General features: G+C 37.7%; 2 protein-coding genes across 3 annotated transcripts; one reads left to right on the top strand and one right to left on the bottom strand.

The window, feature by feature from the left end:
* The first annotated feature begins 1,579 nt into the window (after nucleotides 1-1,579).
* On the top strand, nucleotides 1,580-11,473 carry srpx2 (sushi-repeat containing protein X-linked 2). Its single transcript, XM_079838791.1, has 10 exons — nucleotides 1,580-1,829; nucleotides 5,433-5,513; nucleotides 5,600-5,791; nucleotides 5,948-6,124; nucleotides 6,262-6,385; nucleotides 6,479-6,600; nucleotides 7,172-7,351; nucleotides 8,856-8,989; nucleotides 9,077-9,198; nucleotides 10,278-11,473. The coding sequence occupies exons 1-10, from the start codon at nucleotides 1,760-1,762 to the stop codon at nucleotides 10,456-10,458; spliced, it is 1,383 nt and encodes a 460-aa protein (XP_079694917.1). The 5' UTR covers nucleotides 1,580-1,759; the 3' UTR covers nucleotides 10,459-11,473.
* Nucleotides 10,632-19,366, bottom strand: sytl4 (synaptotagmin-like 4). 2 transcript variants are annotated; one of them, XM_079838790.1, is made up of 18 exons: nucleotides 19,090-19,201; nucleotides 17,935-18,007; nucleotides 17,499-17,636; nucleotides 16,436-16,651; nucleotides 16,162-16,271; nucleotides 15,815-15,929; nucleotides 14,918-15,052; nucleotides 14,741-14,837; nucleotides 14,533-14,629; nucleotides 14,008-14,108; nucleotides 13,788-13,883; nucleotides 13,433-13,611; nucleotides 13,158-13,251; nucleotides 12,564-12,725; nucleotides 12,367-12,478; nucleotides 12,177-12,285; nucleotides 11,878-12,089; nucleotides 10,632-11,366 (listed from the first exon to the last, which is right to left on the bottom strand). In XM_079838790.1, the coding sequence occupies exons 3-18, from the start codon at nucleotides 17,612-17,614 to the stop codon at nucleotides 11,224-11,226; spliced, it is 2,094 nt and encodes a 697-aa protein (XP_079694916.1). In that variant the 5' UTR covers nucleotides 17,615-17,636; nucleotides 17,935-18,007; nucleotides 19,090-19,201; the 3' UTR covers nucleotides 10,632-11,223. The 2 variants fall into 2 exon arrangements, with proteins under 2 accessions (XP_079694916.1, XP_079694915.1); XM_079838789.1 differs by lacking the exon at nucleotides 17,935-18,007 and having other exon boundaries at nucleotides 19,090-19,366.
* Nucleotides 19,367-19,632: the final 266 nt, after the last annotated feature.

Here is a 19,632-nt window from a genome sequence, read left to right as displayed (position 1 = left end):
TAAATACAAATGAATGACTAAATAGGTTAAATTAAATTACAGCTAATTATTTCACTGCTATTCCTACATAAAATGTATAAATCCACAAAGTGGCCATTGGCTAAGTATAGGCAGCCAAAAAATTGAAAGTTTAGAGAGTTTAACATAAATGCAACATTGTGAAATAGTTGCTGGGAGGAACACAGAAGTGTTTACAAAATATCACTGCTTATTGTTAACACAACTAACCTCATCTTGCTACTGTCATCATTTTGCTGTCAGAATCACTGATGTGGAAATGTCATCAACTCTTGCATATCAGGGTCTATAATGCTGTACTACAACAGTTATTTTCAGACATTTAATTTTATCGGCAGAGAATGTGAGTGAGTTGTGGGGATTTCTACAGTTTACATAGCCTTACGCCAGTACGTGGCAAGTGATTGTATCTGAAAGCACGTAATACATTCTAGTGTATAAAATGTTACATTAAAGCTAGAAGGTCCAACCACACCCCAACCTTACCCATAATAAGAGAGGGGGAGCTGGACATTATTTGGCTCTGCATGCATTGATCACCACTTGGGTCCGTCCAGGGCCTGTCGGCCAGCTATATCTCTGCCTTTTCCGATACAGCCGAGTGCAAAATTCACACTTCTTCGTTTTTTTGTTGCTGTTGTTTTGTTTTTGGGGGCAGGTATGACATCAATTTGTAGGCCAAAACGTGGAAGCGAGTTAGCATTTTATCACTTCCGGTTCCATCGTCCCTTAGTCAATGGGGTTTTTTTTACCGTTTTTTGTTTAAATGGCTGAAATAAGGTCTGGGGTGAACACAAGCTCAAGACACTTTCACATTTTATTCTATGACATCAAATAGGTACATCAGAATTAGCCTACCCCACTCGTGACCTGTGGTGTCGTTCATTTATAGCTTAGGCCTACCTTTAGCCTTTGTGATAATTATCTTCATGGACAAAACATGTAAGTATCAAAAACTTTTGTTGATCACAGAGCTTGTTATTTTGCGATAATCCAAAAGTGTGATGCTAACGGCCTACAAATTGACATCATACCTGCACCACTCTGGAATGCACTTTGTCCTGTTGCGCTTTTCAGTGATTCACATTACGAAATTCGATTACTTCTAAATACAAATTCGTTCAAAACACCAGATTAATTCAGGAATGACACCATTGTATTGATCCAATTCAGGGGCGAATAGATTATTACTGCCAATAAGACTGCATGTTGATGAAGACGTTTGAAATCCAGTTCATGAAATAACTGCATGGACTATTCAATTTGATCATATACCAGAACAAACCTCTGTCTCAGTTCAAAGGTCTCATTTTACTCATTTATTAAAAATAAAAACTGTATTTTACCATATATTTAAATTACTTTACTTTTATTAGCCTAGTCTATTTTTCTTTCACACATTTTTCAGTTATGAAATTACCAAACATTCACAGACCTAACTTGTTTGGTCTATGGTTTGGTCATGTTGTCAATACCAACCTAAAGAAATAAGATGATTGAACAGCAGCGCCACCATCCGCCCAAATGCTTAATGAACAGAAGAGTTGCTTGTCCGACCACTAGTGGAAGAAATTTGTGTTGAGATACTGAAGTATCCAGTCTCTTGAAGGCTGCGTGGGATTCACTGAGACTAAACCCTGTCAGCTTATCCGAACGATTGCTTTGGAAATAGCAGAATATTTCTCAAGTAAAGAACTGCTTTCAACATTTATATTCACATTTCCATCTGACATCCAATGCAATGATCAAATTTATTACTCTTTTTGTTGAATTGTACATCATTTCTCAGACTCTGGCTGATATCACTGAAGGTAAGAGATCTTTATTTTCTTTTGCTTTACGAAACAATAATCTTCACTGCAATGTAGAGTTATATTTATACATAACTTGAGTTTTCTCAGCCTGTATTTCGTTAAGCAGCAATAGGGTTTAAATGAAGAACAGCTGTGCTTTGTTTACCTTTGACGTTACGGACTATCGGTCTTATTAGAGAAAAAGAGATTTTATTTGAGCTTTTAAGAACAAATTGAATAGTAGTATCTGGGCTGAATTGTCAAACTAAATAACTTTTTTAAGTTGTCTGTTATTTATGTGGTTATGCTCGTTTTCCCTCTAGCTATTATCAAAGTATCATTCACTGGCGCAATAGTTTTCTTGGATGATTCAGAATCAAATGATTCACACTCCAGAGGAGTGGAATACATTTTGACGTAGTTTTAACAAAATAGACATTCATAGCCTACTTTGTTTCATCCATTAAGATTAAGTGTTTAATGTAGCCATAAACATATATGTTCACTATTTGATATATGATGTCCATACTGTCTAATCAGTTGTAATTATAACCCAGTGATCCAGTAAATGACTGAGTGTGAGCTCACCATCGGTGACAGGGCCCTAATTTGACCTATTAAAGGAAGAACTTTAACTGTGTCACCTATGGGTTGATTGTCCCACTGTGGGGGCAAAACCACAAACAAACAAAAAACTCTTACCATGCCCATGCATGTGAACTGATTAACCGAAACAAATGGCCTGCTCGTTGTGTCAGTATATTTGCATATTTTATGTGATTTAAAAGAGTTAAGGGGTTTGGCTTTCTGCACAGTTCCAAATAGTTTGTGAAAATGAGAAAAACAACATGTTGCTCACACAAACTGGAAAGTTTTCCTTGAGGGCCGCTACATAATGTTTTCCAGGTAGGGTAAAGCAGTCTGGGTATTGACAAATGTTGAGTCACAGTCTTGGTATGGTACAGTTTTTTTAGACTGTAGACAGCTACAGTCAGTCTCTATGAGTATGAATTCTACATTTATATATATTTAAAATAATTTATTTAAAGTCTGGCCATGGTCCATGGGTGTTTCCTCTATGGCCCAATACTCTGGGATGAGATCCAGCATCCCTAGGACAAGCAGTTTGGAAATTGGATGGATGGATATTTGAAATGAAATCCCTCTAGGCCTGGAAACATCTTTGCATACTGTTATCCTCTTTCCATATACATAATTGGCTTAGATTCAGTTTTTATTTTGCTCAGACGTGTCTCAATTTTTACCACGTAAAAGAAAAAAGTGATTTGTAGAGCTCAGATTACACTGGGCTACTTATTGAGTACTTATTGGTTGCAAGAACACAAACCATAACTCAATAATTATCCATCCATTTTGTGTACCTATTTGTGGTCACTGGAGTCTATCCCTGCGTGTCTCAGGCCGAAGGCAGGGGAACACCCTAGACAGGTGGCCAGCTCAATAATTGAACATTATGCTTAAAAGGTAATAACTACCTTCTTGCAGGGTTCTCACAGTCATGTATAACCTGGAAATATGTGGGAATTTTAAAACTTTTTCATACATGGCAGGGCTCGAAATTAAGCCTGTACAACGATTATTCACCTGTCTGAATAAAAAGGTTCATTGTTAGGGAAAACAAAAAGGATTTTTTTTGTGTGCGCAATATTTTTATCAGTGATCTATGAGCTCTTACTTAAATCAGTATATTTGTGATATTTGCCTCCCTACATTGTTTTCGAAAGCATTTCTTTGTACCTTTTTAAAGGGCATTTCCCCCTAACCTTATTCATTGTGTCACCTATAATATCAAATTCAATTTATAAAACCAAATGGAATCAGTATAAAGAAAATCCAACTTTCCCCTGCAGAGGAAACACAAAAGCTGTTTAGAAGAAGAAGCATTATACAGTATATTAAGGCATATATACACCGATCAGGCATCACCTGATAGGTGAAGGGAATAACGCTGATTATGTCTCCATCACGGCACCTGTTATTGGGTGGGATATATTAGGCAGCAAGTGAACAATTTGTCCTCAAAGTTGATGTGTTAGAAACAGAAAAAAATTAAACTGCAGACCAGTCAGGGTGCCCATGCTGACCCCTGTCCACCGCAGAAAGCGCCAAAAGTGGGCACATAAGCATCAGAACTGGACCACGGAGCAATTGAAGAAGGTGGCCTGGTCTGATGAAACACATTTTCTGTTGCTTACCTGGGGAACACATGGCACCGGGATGCACTATGGGAAGAAGGCAAGCTGGCAGAGTGTGATACTTTGGGCAATGTTCTGCTGGGAAACCTTAGGTTCTGCCAACCATGTAGATGTTACTGTGACACTTACCACCTACCTAAGCATTGTTGCAGACCATGTACACCCTTTCTTGGAAACGGTATTCCCTGGTGGCTGTGGCTTTTTTCAGCAGGGTAATGCGCCCTGCCACAAAGCAAAAATGGTTCAGGAATGGTTTGAGGAGCACAATGAGTTTGAGGTCTTGACTTGGCCTCCAAATTCCCCAGATCCCAATCCAATCAAGCATCTGTGGGATGTGCTGAACAAGTCCAATGGAGGGCCCACCTCACAAGTTACAGGACTTAAAGGATCTGCTGCTAACATCTTGGTGCCAGATACCACAGCACACCTTCAGGGGTCTAGTGAAGTCCATGCCTCGACGGATCAGGGCTATTTTGGCAGCAAAAGGGGGACCAATACAATATTAGTCATAATGTAATGCCTGATCAGTGTATATATAAAATGTGTGTGTGAGCTCAGCTTCTCCAGTGTTCACTAAAACGGTTAATAAACTTTAGTATATGGAATAAAGTAATAAAATAAAATGGAAATAATAAATGAAAACTTAAAGGTAAATTAAAAGTAAACCGAAATATTTAAAATGACAAACGCAACAAAATTACTAAAAGTAAAATTAAAATGAAAGTTGAAAATATAAAAACAAAAGCTAATCTGAAACATTAAGAAATACTATAATAGTATATCAATATGAAAGTACTAAAATAACACTGATCCCCTGTAAGTTGTTTTTCATATTAACTCCACCCAGTGAAACAATCTCTATAAAATGATTTTCAAAAGATCCTAATCCAGTAAACAGACTTGGAAACCCTGAAACCCTTGGCAGAATCTTCAGTTTTCTGTTCAGAGAGCAGCACCTTTTGGCAAACATGTTTTTGGCATCAGTTGAAACAGTTCTGTCCTAGATTTCAGTTGAGGTTGATACAAACTCAGTATTGAACTTTGGTTTTTATATTCCCTTTAACAATCTTCTCAGTATATGTTTTCCTGTAATAAGCTTTATTTTTAGGGAACGCTCATAGTTATAGACAAAAAAAGTTCCCCTGAAGAGTTTAAAAAAAGTTTATGTATGTGAAACTGGGGGGAAAAGTGTGTGAGAGGAAAGAATGATGATGTGGATGTGGTGCATGGAAACAAAAACAGGGGTGGTCGGGAATCTACAGGATACTGATGATGCAGCTGATTTGCTGTTGTGATGTGCCGGCCAATGTTTTGACTCAATCGTTTGGAAGGTGACTTTTTGAAAATGTTTAGAGATCAAAGGCCAACATTTTTACTTTAGGTTTTATTTTATGTTTGCTCTCAGGCTCAGCGTCTGCTTACCATGACACCAACGAAGTTGTGCATGAGGACGAGACTTACTACACCCCTCAGTTGGACTACAAACGTAAGTACACTCACAAATTAAGCAGTATGATCAATAGCAAAATGCTAGTTACTTTAAAACCTTTTTTTTTCGTTTATTGCCATCAGATCCGCAGTGGTGCCATTCACTTAAGCTATCCAACGGGGAAGTGTCCTGTTCTTCCCCTCGAGGCGGGCGATACCAGAGCTCGCTTGGAACTCGCTGTTTGCTCTCCTGTGATCGAGGATATAAGCGGCTGGGGCGATCATCTGTGCAGTGCATGCCCAATCGCCGCTGGTCTGGAACCGCTGTCTGTCGAAGTAAGTATGCTGAAAAGCTGTGCTTTAAATACTTGTGCCACAGAAACTAGTCCTTTGATTCAGGAAAAAAACATGTATTAGGCAGCTGCTGCAGAGTACTTGGCAAAATCTGTACTTACTCGAACTGTGTGTTTATATTATGTCTGAATCTCTCAGAGGTGCGTTGTCATGTTCTGCCTCTGATTGACCACGGTACGTACAGTTGCTCCCGTGGTTTTGTGGTAGACTCCAGGTGTGACTATACCTGCTATGAAGGCTACCAGATTGAGGGAGATCGCTACCGTATGTGCCTAGAAGAGGGAAAATGGAGCGGCGCAGAACCGACGTGTTCAGGTACAGTAAGGTCATCTATTTCAAAATCTAGTCTAATGTATTCAGTTTGCAGATGTCATTATGTAGCCCAATTTCTCCAGTTCTCCCAAATCAGAGAGAAGACTTTGTAATATTTAATAAAAATTGCATTGTTTCAGATCATGACCCCCCCAAACTGAAATGTCCTTTGTCCAGAGTGAAGTTAGCAGAACCAGGAAAACTAATTGTCATGGTTTCCTGGGAGCGTCCTGTTGCAAAGGATACAGCTGACAGAACACTACAGTATGTGTATCACATTTTATGAAAGCCATCCAACTTCCTCTACTGTATGTTAAAAGGCTGCCTATGAACAACCTTTTTGTCCTCTCTCATCAGGGTCTTGCGAAATGGACGGGAGTCTGGATCTGACTTTCCAGAAGGAATACACGTAATTCGATATAAAGCCTACGATCAGGCTCGCAACACAGCGACTTGCAAGTTTACTGTGCATGTTGAAGGTAAAGCCAGCATAGAACTTTGATTTGCTTGTGTTTCATAGTGTTAAAAGGACAGTTCACTCAAAAAATGAAAATTGTCATTTAATCACCCTCATGTTGTTTCAAACTTTTATGACTTTCTTTCTTCTGTGGAACAAAAATAATGGACCTTACTGATTTTCATTAAATGAGCCAAATGTGGGACATTTTTCTAAATTTGATGTTCCACAGAGGAAAAAGTCATGAGAAATGATGACAGAATTTTCATTTCAAGGTGCACTGTGTAGTATTTATGAGGATCTATTGACAGAAATACAATATAATATACATCAGTATGTTTTCAGTGGACTTTAAAGACCTTACTTAATTCTCGATGTGCTCCGAAAGGGAGGAGTGAGCGGTGGGTGGTTGCAATTCACAACCTCACCGCTAGATGCTGCTAAATTTTACACAGTGCATCTTTAACTAAATCAATATATAATTAATATATGACTAGAAAAAGTTAAAACATCCTTCTTTAGATCTAGTGAGGTGCAATGTCTTTGTACTATACAGTGGTTTATTCCCTAAACTGAAATTTTCTTTCCCTCAGTGAGAAGGTGTCCAAAGTTAAAGCCGCCAATGCATGGCTACCTGATATGCTCATCTGATGGCAATAATTATGGGGCTATATGTGAATACCATTGTGATCCTGGCTTTGAAAGGACAGGTTTTTCGACACGTGTTTGTCAGCTCAACCGGAGCTGGTCCGATGAGGCTGCTCAGTGTATTTGTGAGTATGTGGTTTAGCTTATGTGTTTTGTTAATTGAAATACATTAATAAAAAATTGTATTCGCTTTGGTACCATTTTCACAAGCAAGGTGTACTTTTCAAAACTGTAGTACTAATAACACAACAGATCATCAAAAGTGCACTTTTTTAAAAACATTTCAGCATATTTTCAATTGTGTTATTATAATACACACAACCACAGAGTATCCTTTACACTACACAAAATAAGTGATCTTATCTATATAAATGTTTCTTTCACTGTAACTGCCTTTCACAAAGCTCTTCCTATCAAACTTTTGATTTGCATCTCTTCTCGTTCAGTTTTATACATCATCTATTATCTAATCCAACTGATCTTAAAGGCTAAGTTCACCCAAAAATGAAAATTCTGTCATTAATTACTTACCCTCATGTCGTTCGACACCCGTAAGACCTCCGTTCATCTTCGGAACACAAATGAAGATATTTTAGTTGAAATCCGAGGGCTCAGAAAGGCCTACATTGGCACAATGCACTTTACACTCTCAAGAATCATAAAAGGTACTAAAGACGTCGTTACAAAGTCCATCTCACTACAGTGGTTCTACAATAACTTAATGAATCGGCGAGAATAGTTTTTGTGCACAAAAAAACCCTAAATAACGACTTATATTGTGATGACCGATTTCAAAACAATGCATCATGAAGCTTCGAAGCGTTGGGGGGATGGGTGGTAGGTGGGACAGAAAGATTTGCAATTTGTGAACATAGAGCAGAATAGAGTATAAGGCAGAGGAAATAGTCAATGACAGTGTAACATCAGACTGATCAGAAATGCATCAGAAGACGGGAGACAGATGGCATCAAATACAGCATTTTACATTACAGTTTATAAGCCATGTGATACTTTAAACAGATTACCATGGTAAAGAGACTGCCACATTACTGTAACTCATCCTTATAAAAGTCATATGGTACAGTGAGAACATTTACTATATTGACAGCAAACTCTGTTGGCTGTGTCGTAACTTCATCAAACTGAATATATACCATTACAAACATTACGGATTCAATTACATATGTAAAGTAATGTAAGTGTATTTTCTTATGTGGCATCTGTAGCCTGTGTTACTGTAGATCATTCAGCAACGAGGGGGATTTGAATGAAACCTGTATCTCGCATTGTTTTCTATTAAATGAACTGATTGTTAAAAGTACTAAATTGAAAGAAGATCATACCGTTGTGTTTCGGAGATTAAACCAAATGTTCTCATTACAAATGACAATAATCTTGTGTTTGAAACAATGATTATGTGGACTGAAAATATTTGTAACTGAATCAAAAGCATTACATCAGGTTTTGAAAGAATGACTTGCTGGTTTACAAGTGTGTTCAGTTTAGATTTTTGTACTAAGAGTTTTGAAAATGTGCACCTTTCTTGTGAAAATAGTACCAAAGCGAATACCAAATAGGCAATATTTGATTTTAAAACATTTTATGTGAAATGTTTGCTTTTTCTTGTAGTAATGGACATAAAAACAGACGTCAGGTCCGCTGGTGCTCTGCTTGATCAGTTTTATGAAAAGAGAAAGCTTCTTGTTGTATCGACTCCAGATAATGCTAACCAGAACTACAGGCTTCAGAACATTATGCTACAGGTAATATAGATACTTCCTTTACTATAACAAACATAATCACAGGGAAGAAGAATGCACAACTATATGATTGTGGGAATGTTCTGACAGAGGGCTGAGTGTGGTCTGGATCTGCGACATGTGACCGTGATTGAGCTGTTGGGAACTCCACCTCGTGCAGTGGGGCGCATCAAAAAACAACGTCTAGAGCCTGAGGTCATAGAGGGTCTTAGGTAACTCACTAAGTATCTACAGTAGTGTTTATGTTTACATGTTAAATACCATTATATTTTTAGCTATTGTATTTAAAACTGCAATTTTACAAAATCATGATTTTTTTCATGGCCGATTCTGATGTTTTACAAGCAAATGGGCAGATAACGGTTGCAGTTATTTTTTCTTTGTTTGAGCAAATGTATTTGTTCTTTATTACAGGCCAAACTGGCTTTGAACAAAAAAAAACAAAAAAAAAAACAAGAAATCGCTGTAGCCTACACACATGTAACATGAGCAGTTGTTTTTGACTTTTGGTTGATAAATTGGATTATATAATTTCAAGATTTAAAGCAAAAATTGAATGGTGTGTGAATATGCTACAAAAAAAAACCTCTCAGACAGACTGAATGAAAATGCTAATTCACTCTCTCTGTCAGTAAGTGGCTTATGTAATAGCAGATATATAGTTTCCTTGGTTACCACTGTACACAAATTAGTGCTGCACTTATACACACTACTTAGATTAATAGGCATTATACAGAGGTAAAGGGAAAGAAAATAGTTTAGTTCCCTTCAGAGATACATTCATATAAACCCCTACCCCCAATTCAATATTAAAAATGTTCTTCCAATATCTTAAGAATCGCAAAGAGTGAGCTTGCTGTGCCTGGTACAGTACCATCTCTTTGAGCCTGTCTTCCGCGTGTCCCGTCTCTGGGCTGTGTAATATTTCCACACAAATGACATTTTTGGAAATGATTGCAATGGAGTTTGTGTACAAGTTCAGTGTTGTGCCCAATTTTAACTCCTGCTAAATTATTGCCCCCCTCATTGAGGCCACTACCTTGTTGCCAAATCCTAACCGCACACCTAATCCTAAACCTGCCTACTGTAGTGGGGACTCAAATCTAGCGAGCGTTCAATTCCCTATCACTATCCAGTCAATTTCCATTTGCAAACAATCAAGATCCCATTATACGTTTTGTCATTGAATATCCAGTTTCAAAATATTTTGCTGATGCACTGTAATATGAATGTATGCTTTCAATCTAAAAGTTGTAAATGTTTGCACATGTTTTTTGTTTGTACGTAACAGACAGGCACTGCATATCTCTACAGCATATTTCACCATGGTGCTGCTGGATGAATATGGTGTGGATCGGGAGCGCTTTGTTAACCCAACCACCTCTGATGAGCTCTACTCGTATGTAGAGGAGTACCTCCTCACTGAGGAGGAGAGAGAGAGACTGGAGATGAACAGGGACTTCTGTGACTGACCTGTTAAACTCCAGATCTACGTGGGGGGCATGGTGAAGTTGTGGGTGGGAGTTTTTGTGGTTGGTCATCAGGATGTATGCAACCCCCAGAGCCTGTTTCCTAGAAAAATAATCATTTGAAACCATATATTGTAGCTATTATTAATGGAGAATCACAGCTGGAAATGTGATTTAGTATGGAACAGGTTTTAATCTGCAAGTTGGAAAACTGCCAGGCGGGGTTGCAAAAGATACACATACCCTGAGGAAAAATAATTTTAACCATCTATAAATCGAGTGCACAGCACACAATGTGGATTCTTAAAAATATTTAATATTTATTAAATGCTAGTATTTCATGTAGCTCCTAAAAAGAAGGTGTAAATCAGCATTATGTCATTAAAATACATTGTGTTTAAACATGTTAATCTTTTTGGACCATACATCAAGTGCACATTTAAAACAAGTGTTAAAAAACTAAAATATTTACTGTGTCCACACGTTCATTTTTAAGAACAGCATTCAAAGGATGTTGTATTTGTTGATGTTGTGAAACATCCAATCAGCTGCAACATTTATAGGAAATAAATATAATTAACATATACACACTGCATATTTCCACATTGTTATTTTTGAACTGCCTCAAATGTTTAAAATATAAAAGATGCATTACCCTAAATAGTCTTTAAAATATTAGGATGCACAGCTGTAACAGAAACACAAGCGTTCTGGAATGTGTAATCCTCTGTCCTGATAATGGCTTTGGGGGGGATGGGGGTACTGTCCTTACTTGGCCTTTCCCATGGACGAGCGCAGTGGAAGAGTGCCCTCTGCCCAAGAGTCGGGGTACTGCATCATCTTTTTCCACAGCAAGATCTCCTCCCCTGTGGAGTTTGCCACCCACTCCTCCTTTCCCTCCTTGATAGTCACTGTGCAAACATCAGTTTCAGATGACTTGAATATTTGTATTCGGCAAAGATGCATTCAATTGATAATGTTACAAAATATTTTAATTTACAATAAATGCTGTTCTTTTGAACTTTTTTTTATCCCTTTTATTAAGAATCCTGAAAAAATGAACATGGTGTAACATTTTCATAATTGATAATGATAATAATAGGAAGAAATGTTTCTTGAGCACCAAATCAACATATTAGAATGATTTCTGCTGGACACTGGAGTAATGATGCTGAAAATTCAGCTTTGCTATTACATGAATAAATTGCATTTTAAAATATTTAAAACCGAAAAATATTTTGATCACATAAACGGAGCCTTAGTTAGCATAAGAGCCTCCTTTCAAAACATTCTCAGCAGACTTTTGTATGGCAGTGTATATATTGGTAATATATTGGTGAATCCAACAATAATTTAAATCAATGTTAAAGGCTTCTGTATTGATTTCAACTCAAAGGAATATGAAGCAACAGATTATCCTACCTTCTCCCAAGCTGAGGCGAACTCCTCCCAGGAAGTCGTTGCTGGACAGGGTCTCTCTGTCCCAGACAGTGAGCTCCAGACACATGTCCTTCAGCTGCTCCTGACTCAGATCATTGTACACAAATGTGTGGTGGAAGTTTGGGTTCTTTGTCTTCTTCACAACCGGACTCTTCTTCTTTGAGGAAGACTTGCTCTTTGATGGCAGCAGATACCTGAGGGGGCAGAATTATTGGCAAAAATAAACAAACAAGGTCCTTTTAAATAATTGGGTATAGGTAATGAAAAAGATGTTTGCAAACCCTTTCACAAAGGAATCACATGTGCCTCCAGCTTTCATGGCTGTCAGATTTTTGGCCTCTTTGATCAACACATGCAGCTCAGCACCATCTGCAGGTTTGGTCTTTTTCCCTTTATTGGAGAGAGGCATTATTTACTATATAACACTAGATAAAGCTTTATAATAGTTATACTAAATGTGTTTTCCCTCACCTTTTCCATTAGAGTCCTCTGTATGTGTTGTATTAGCTGTGACATACTTAAGTGAAATCGCCAGCTCTCCTTTGTATTGATCGAATGGAGATGATGCTAAATGGGCAGCTGCCTATGAAGACACGTTGGAAAAAAATGTAAAGGTAATACTAAACAAAACCATTTGAGTGCAGTGACATAACCATAACATGTATTACCTTTCCTCTAAGAGCCATACACTCTTCAAGTGCCGAGTCAATGTCCTGGCTATCCAGTGGTACCTCCACCTCACCCAGAAAGGCATTGCGGCCAAAACGGTCATAGTGCCAAACTGAGAGTTGTAGTGTGCGAGTCATCAGCAGGGTGCGGCTGATGGAATACTAACACAAACAAGCACAAGACAGCTTGTCTAGATGAAATGTTTTTTAAAACTAAGAGGTTGCCATGTTGCCGCTTTAGCCCGTTTGTTTAATCTGTTTGGGTGAACTGCACATGTTGTTTACTCTAGATTAAAATGGGGCAAGCATAAGAACTAATATTTGTCTCGCTGTGACTCCCTGACAAGTGTACTTATCTTCTGTGTCAATATCAAGACCATTCGAAACTAGATGTTAGTGTGCAGTGTTGTAATCACCTGCCATTAAAGCACAGCATATAGACTTAAGTGTTACTCAGTGGTATCTGTTTCTGATAGAGTTCCAAGTCATGAACATTTTTTATTTTAGGGAGTTTCGTTTTCGTTTTACTGGGAATAAATGTATTTAAAATGATACTTTTTTTAAAATACTATCTCACAGACATTGAAATAATACCTTCAGTGTTTCCTTAAAACTGGGGTTGATGTTGTTATGTTTAATGGAGGTTTTCTTCTTGCTCTTGTCTGGGAGGAGGTAAGCCTTGACGTATCTGTGGAAAGGAATAAACCAATTCGGAGGAGTTTAGCAGAGTTCTAAACTCAGTGATTTTCCCTCTGTAATGGGGAAACCCAATGGAATGATTCACGGGTGGAAAATTATTCTTGGAAGGCAGTAAAGAACTGAGACCCTCTTAAGAAATCACTTCATAGGCTGTGTGGAGGCCCACTTACGGGTTGCACTTCTTTTTTGCTGCATCAGCATAAGCCAGCCCTTTACATTCATGGACCACAACAGACAGGCTCTGGCTGGGCTCATCGTAGCTGAGAGAGAAGACAATATCTCCACTCACTTCCACGCGGTCATAGTCTCCTGCTTCACTGTACACACTCATCATACTGCCAAGAGTTGTCTGGAATATTTAAAAGAAAAAAGCTGACCAGCACATTCAAGTGTCTAATATTTCATTTTATTTAGTTAATACAAATAAGGATTCATTAATGCAAGTTTATTATTTTAATTATTATTAATGTTTTATTTAAAATGTAATAACTTAAATATTATTAAATGATTAATATTAAGGATTACCCTTGAGCCTCCCAGACTTCCCAAGCTATCACCAAATCTCTGCCTGTGTATATTCACCAAGTTATCAATATCTTCATCTTCCTCCTCATTATCCTCCTGATAAAACAATTCAGTCATGCCAATCAGGTCACTTTAGATTGCAGATGTGAAGAATACAGTGCAAAAAACAATGTAAAATGGTTTAAAAAGTTATTTATAACGTTATTCTTAAATAACTCACAGCATTAAGGCCAGGAACTGACTTGCTTCTATCTCCCATAGATGGTGCAGCGCTTTCTGTTCCATCTTCACGCAAGTCAAGTGTGGAGGCAGGTTTAATATCTATGAGAAAATAGTATTTGCATATTTAAAAGCCAGAGTGAGAAAATACATTTATATACACTACCGTTCAAAAGTTTGGGGTCAGTAAGTCTCTTATGCTCTCCAAGGCTGCATTTATTTGATCAAAAATACAGCAAAAACTTTAATATTGTGAAATATTATAATGTGGTCTTCAGTGTTACATGATCCTTCAGAAATAATTCTAATATGCTGATTTGGTGTTTAAGTAACATTTATTATCAATGTAACGTGTGTTTCTTTATATTTTTGCGGAAACTGTGATATTTTTTTGGGGGGGGGGGCTGATGAATAGAAAGTTCAAAACAACAGCATTTATTTGAAATAGTCAATTCTTATTCAATTCTTTTAAAAAAACTGACCCCAGACTTTTTAAAAGTACTATATACTCAAAATATATCATTACCTGACAGTTTGTGCACTCTTCTGACACTTTTCTTGAAAAGCCCATCCACATCACGCAAGGAGTCAGAGCAGGCATTCATGTGATGAATTAATGAGGCCTTATTTTCGGCAGGATGATGGTGGAAAATGCAAAAGAATAGGCGACATGAGCAGAATGAGGACAGAGAAAACACATGGCTAAACTGGGTAAAGTATGAATAAACATTTACTGTCTCAGTGGTAGAGGGGATGTCACTGTTAGTAGGGGCCATCAGGCTGGACACAGTAGAGCCTGTGGGACTAATCTTGGCTGTCACTTCCTCTTTTCTAGAATCAAACCAGAGGCTTGCATCACACTACATACGATCACAAGTCATGGATTGCTGTGACCCTGACTAAGATCTTACCTCTGCATTAGGGGGGAACTGTGGGAGGATTCAATCTCAGTGCGACTGCTGGCCAGATTGGATTTTCCTATTGATTCCGTGTCACTATGTTGTTGCTCTCGCACATCAAGTCCCTCATAAGCCTCAAGAGGTGAGCTGAGAGAAAGAAACAGGGTCAAGTACAGATGCTAGACAGAGCTGGCATCCTAATAAATCACATTCAAACACCTCAACTATTGTGATACAGGTATCAAAATGCTAGAGAAATAGTACATTCGCAAATAAAAATTTACTTTTTAATTACTCCTCCTAACCCTTCTGATATGTGTGTCAGTGTGCCTCGTAACCAAATACCATTAAGTCAAAACTGCACCTATTGGAGCTTGACTTGTACAGAAAAGATCTATGTGAAGGATCTCTAAAATGTATTTTGTGTATTTGTGTGTGTGGTCCAGGTAAACCCCACGTTATGAGGACTAAATGTACCCACAAAGATGGCAATATCCGAAATCCTTGTCCGTGTGGGGACATTTTGGGGTTTCCCATGAGAAAAAAAACAGCGTATAAATCATACTAAGTGATTTTTTTTTTTTTTTTTTGAAAATGTAAAAATGCAGAAAGTTTTCTGTGATGGGTAGGTTTAGGGTTAGGGAATAAAATATACAGTTTGTACAGTATAAAAATCATTATGTCTATGGTGTGTATGTGTGTGTGTGGGAAAAATAACAGCATACAGCTTTGTAATGATATAAGGATGAATACCCTTTAATAGACCAAAGTAAGATAACAGAATTACTGAAGAGATAATTGGAAAATAGTAAATATTTTTATGAAATAGTAAATATTTAAACGAAGAACATTACACTGTTTGATCAGTAGAAACATGAGACTACATAAATAGTGCTGATGACGACACACCTCTTATTTGCTAGCGCGATGTCCTTTAGTCTTGGTTTGGGCACAGGTACAGCTTGGCTGGAATCCAAGTCAGCTCTGTTTAACAGCATTTCCCCAGCTGTCTCATGCTTTTTAACTAGAACAAGAGAGATGTAAATTTCAAAATGGGGAAGTAAACGGTGTATAATAATTAATCTCAAAAACACTGCCTGCCATTATACTCTAAAGTAAAGCAGAGAATTATTCCTCTCTCATTTCCTCTTTGCGAACACAGACAAAGAAAATCTACTTTCCACCCTTTATAAAAACAGAAAGAGTAGGTTCACATTGCTCCATCAGACTGTCTGGCATCTGCTTCCTGTACTCACTCAGAGGCCTCTTCCTGAGGGAAACTCGGACTAAGTCGTGTCCAGGAGCTGCAGAGAAGCGGTTAACCCTCTCGTCATAGAACCAGTCTCCGGTGCTCATCTTCAGATCTCTGAGAGAAAAAAAAAACCCTAAAGTTGAGTTTCTGTTGAACATTAACCTTTTCCATTAAGCAAGAGCCTCATTTTCCAGTCTAATGTGCCTCTTAATGATAGGGTTTCTAAATGGACTGAGGCCAAAGAGAGGGATGCTGGGAGGCATGAGGTACACACTCACATCATTTTGGCACACACTGTGCACACCCAAGATCCGTTGGGTCGAACTGATTGACATTTTCTGCAAACCTGATGTTTGCATGCTCTGCACTGGCTACCGTTGCCAGTCAGAAGGCCCAAGGGCTCTTGGCAGCGGCCACAGCTGCGTTCACTGTATTTCCCACTGCCACGTTTCGCACCCTTTCTTCTGGTTTCCAGCAACTCAGCTTTCAGCTTCCTAGAAGTACAAAAATTAAGAATGATTTGCCTGACAAACATCATTTCCATGAATAGAGTATAAAATATAGGGTCCGATTTCTGATGCGTTTCTGATGCGATACACATTAAATAAACATAAAAATATATATTAAGATGTAAATATCTGTTTTAACAATGTAAAAGCCTTTAATGTTGCTTTTGATCGATTTAATGTGCACTTGCTGAATAAAAGAATTATTATTATTTATTTTTTTAAGTCTTACTGACCCAAAGCTTTGAAAAAAATTAGAAATTAACTAATTAACACTAGAACCGCCACAGGGTAAAATTTACCCATGGCTATTTTTCAAATGTACATAACAGATTTTCAAAATATCCAAGTCTCCCAGTCATTGACTTTTAATAAAATTGTGTTATTTACAATCCCCTGTTGTTAAAAATTTTTTTTAGATAAAACCAAATTTTAAAAAAACGGGGCATTTATACCTAAAACCGCCAGCAGGTCAAATTTTTGTTTGAGCAATGTGTAGGCTTACTGTAGGCAGTCACACAACGCACGATCAAATGAAGATGTTTTAGATGCTTTGGATTCATTTTTGTTTAGCAATTTTTATCACAAATTATAGTTGATGACTAAAAATAATAATTTCATGACTCAGTAATCATGTGCATGGATACATTTTACCCGCTGGCGGTTTTAGGTGTACAACGTCCCTTGGTGGTTTAGTGTTAAGTAATATTTTGAGACCCAAAAATGACTTACTGCTATTTAAAAATGAATAAATTACCATTTATTTAAATGTATTATTTTATTACTGCATTTCTACAACATGAATGATTCTCGATGAGGCAATAGTGACACTCACTTCACACGCAGCTCCTCCAAGTGCCTGAGCTCCTCATCCCGCCGAAGGACCTCTAGTATGAATTCTTGCTCCGAGTCACTCAGGAAGGACACATTGATCTCCATGTTCTGTACCATCCTCAAGAGTCAATCCCTGCTTCTAAGGAATAAAAAAAAGGACTCTGGATGCATTAAGTCAACAGAAAATATTATGTCAACACAAATGCAAATTACAGAAACTCGTAGAACCACATACGACCGTTTACTGAGTAACATACCACTGTTGCACACAGATAATAATGAATATAGAAGCTCACCCAACTGAGAATAGGTCATTTGCTTCTCAGAGACGAAGAGAAGAGACTAATATATATAATGAGAGTGTTACACAAATAAAGGAAGCCCTGCTGTTTGTAAAAAGGGTAGAGACCTGGACACTGACAAATAAAGGGAGTGACCTTTCTCAGTGCCTTCACGCAGAGTCTGTCAGTGTCAGTATGTCAGGGGCTCTTCAACACCTCCCTGCAGGAGCTGAGTAATTAAACAAGCACAAGGACACACGGTGACATGCAGCTCAACATGCAAATGAGTTGGTTACCAATGTCTAGCAATGCCAATATCACAACAGGGAAGCAGAGATATTTTTATCCCTGCATCTACAACATAAATCAAGTATAGGTATACTAACATTAATAAATCATTTTTTAAAGCCAAGAAAATGTATTTATTTAGCAAATAAATAGGTACTTCTCTCCATGGTCTTACTGAAAGGACGAAAATAATCCTCTGGTGGGAAGACAGCCAGAGAGCATGTGAACCTTGTTTTGATTTGTCACTGGTAAAATTATGGACAGTAAACCCATAAAATGGATGTTGTTTGAGATAAAATAACTAGAGGCCAACCGAGTCTGGGAAAAGGGGCCAAGCACTGGAATGTCATCAGGAAAAGAGGAAAACAACATGCTGTCAGCTTATCACAAGAGTTACCACCCTTTAAGGAAACACAACCATGGGTGGAGATCTTAGCAAACCTTTTTTTTCCCTTTTATTTTATGAGGCACTTATAATGATTATTACTCAATAGCACCCAATAAGCCTTGTAAATGCTCTTTGAGTTCAACTGATGGAAAAAGTGTGAGAAAAGAAAAAAAATGTCAATAACCTTCAATTACAACTGGGTTGGTCTGTATCCAAAACAAATGACCTTTTCCTCATTCTTTAAAAGTTGAGGAAAACAGAGAGGATTAAAGTGAGCCCCACTAATAATGGAAACTTCCTCCAACTACACTGATTAAGATCTGAAGGATTTGTGCTGCTCTAACACATGGACCACAAGCAATAACGTTAAATTAAAAATAAATAATCCAAAATTACATATAAAAAGAGTCCAATATTAAACAGACATTTGTTAAGTCAAACGAATAAATAAAATACAGGGAAAGATCAAATAAAGCACATCGTTCGTGACAATGTCAACAAATGAGAAACTCTCGTTGTCTCTTGGAAGCATTATGGTAGAATATAAACAGTGTAGTTCAGTGTGTCGCATATAAAATAGATCCATAACATCTCTAACAGAATCTTTTCAAATGTGCTTTCAATTTTTCACTTACCAATGGCGCAGGATTTCCCCACACTCTTTCTCTCGTTTCCTTCTCCGTGCGATTTCACTGACTTCCAGCTTTGCCAAACAAACGTCGTCCCGGAACAAAAGTTTTCAGTCACAACAGCTCTGCGCGTCAGAGAAACTAGAGGACCATGCAACAGGTGCGCGTCCACGATGCGCGCAGACGTCAGAGTTTCCTTCGTGGAGTTGATTCACATATTCACGGATCACATATTCGTGAGCGAGGTTACTGGTCTTCAGTGCTCTTAGATTTTAACCCTTTCAGGCCTGTTTTTTCCCCCGACTGTGCAAGAAATAAATAAATACTTGATATTTACATACGGGTCATTCCTACATTGACTTTACTGTCTCAATTATTTATTTACTCATATTTTTATCTAAAATGAGCCACATATTCATAATAAATGGCTTGAATTGTAGATTTAGGTCTTCTTTATCACTTAAACATTGAACATACTATTTTGTATTTTACACACCTTTTTATTGATGCAATCAATTGAATTATGTCCTCAGTGCAAAATAATCAACT

Source organism: Gobio gobio (assembly GCF_949357685.1).
Source record: "Gobio gobio genome assembly, chromosome: 16".
Classification (NCBI taxonomy): domain Eukaryota; kingdom Metazoa; phylum Chordata; class Actinopteri; order Cypriniformes; family Gobionidae; genus Gobio; species Gobio gobio.
This window is presented reverse-complemented; position numbering and strand designations above follow the sequence as displayed.

What these genes read in the sequence shown, in the direction of transcription:
- srpx2 (XM_079838791.1), top strand. Translation starts at nt 1,760, where the DNA reads ATGATCAAATTTATTACTCTTTTTGTTGAATTGTACATCATTTCTCAG. An exon ending in ACAGCTGACAGAACACTACA is followed by an intron (nt 6,386 to 6,478) that starts GTATGTGTATCA and finishes CTCTCTCATCAG; the next exon opens with GGTCTTGCGAAATGGACGGG. An exon ending in GAGGTCATAGAGGGTCTTAG is followed by an intron (nt 9,199 to 10,277) that starts GTAACTCACTAA and finishes TGTACGTAACAG; the next exon opens with ACAGGCACTGCATATCTCTA.
- sytl4 (XM_079838789.1), bottom strand. Translation starts at nt 17,614, where the DNA reads ATGGTACAGAACATGGAGATCAATGTGTCCTTCCTGAGTGACTCGGAG. An exon ending in TCCCCTCTACCACTGAGACA is followed by an intron (nt 14,630 to 14,740) that starts GTAAATGTTTAT and finishes GCCGAAAATAAG; the next exon opens with GCCTCATTAATTCATCACAT. An exon ending in GTTTTAAGGAAACACTGAAG is followed by an intron (nt 12,726 to 13,157) that starts GTATTATTTCAA and finishes TGTTTGTGTTAG; the next exon opens with TATTCCATCAGCCGCACCCT.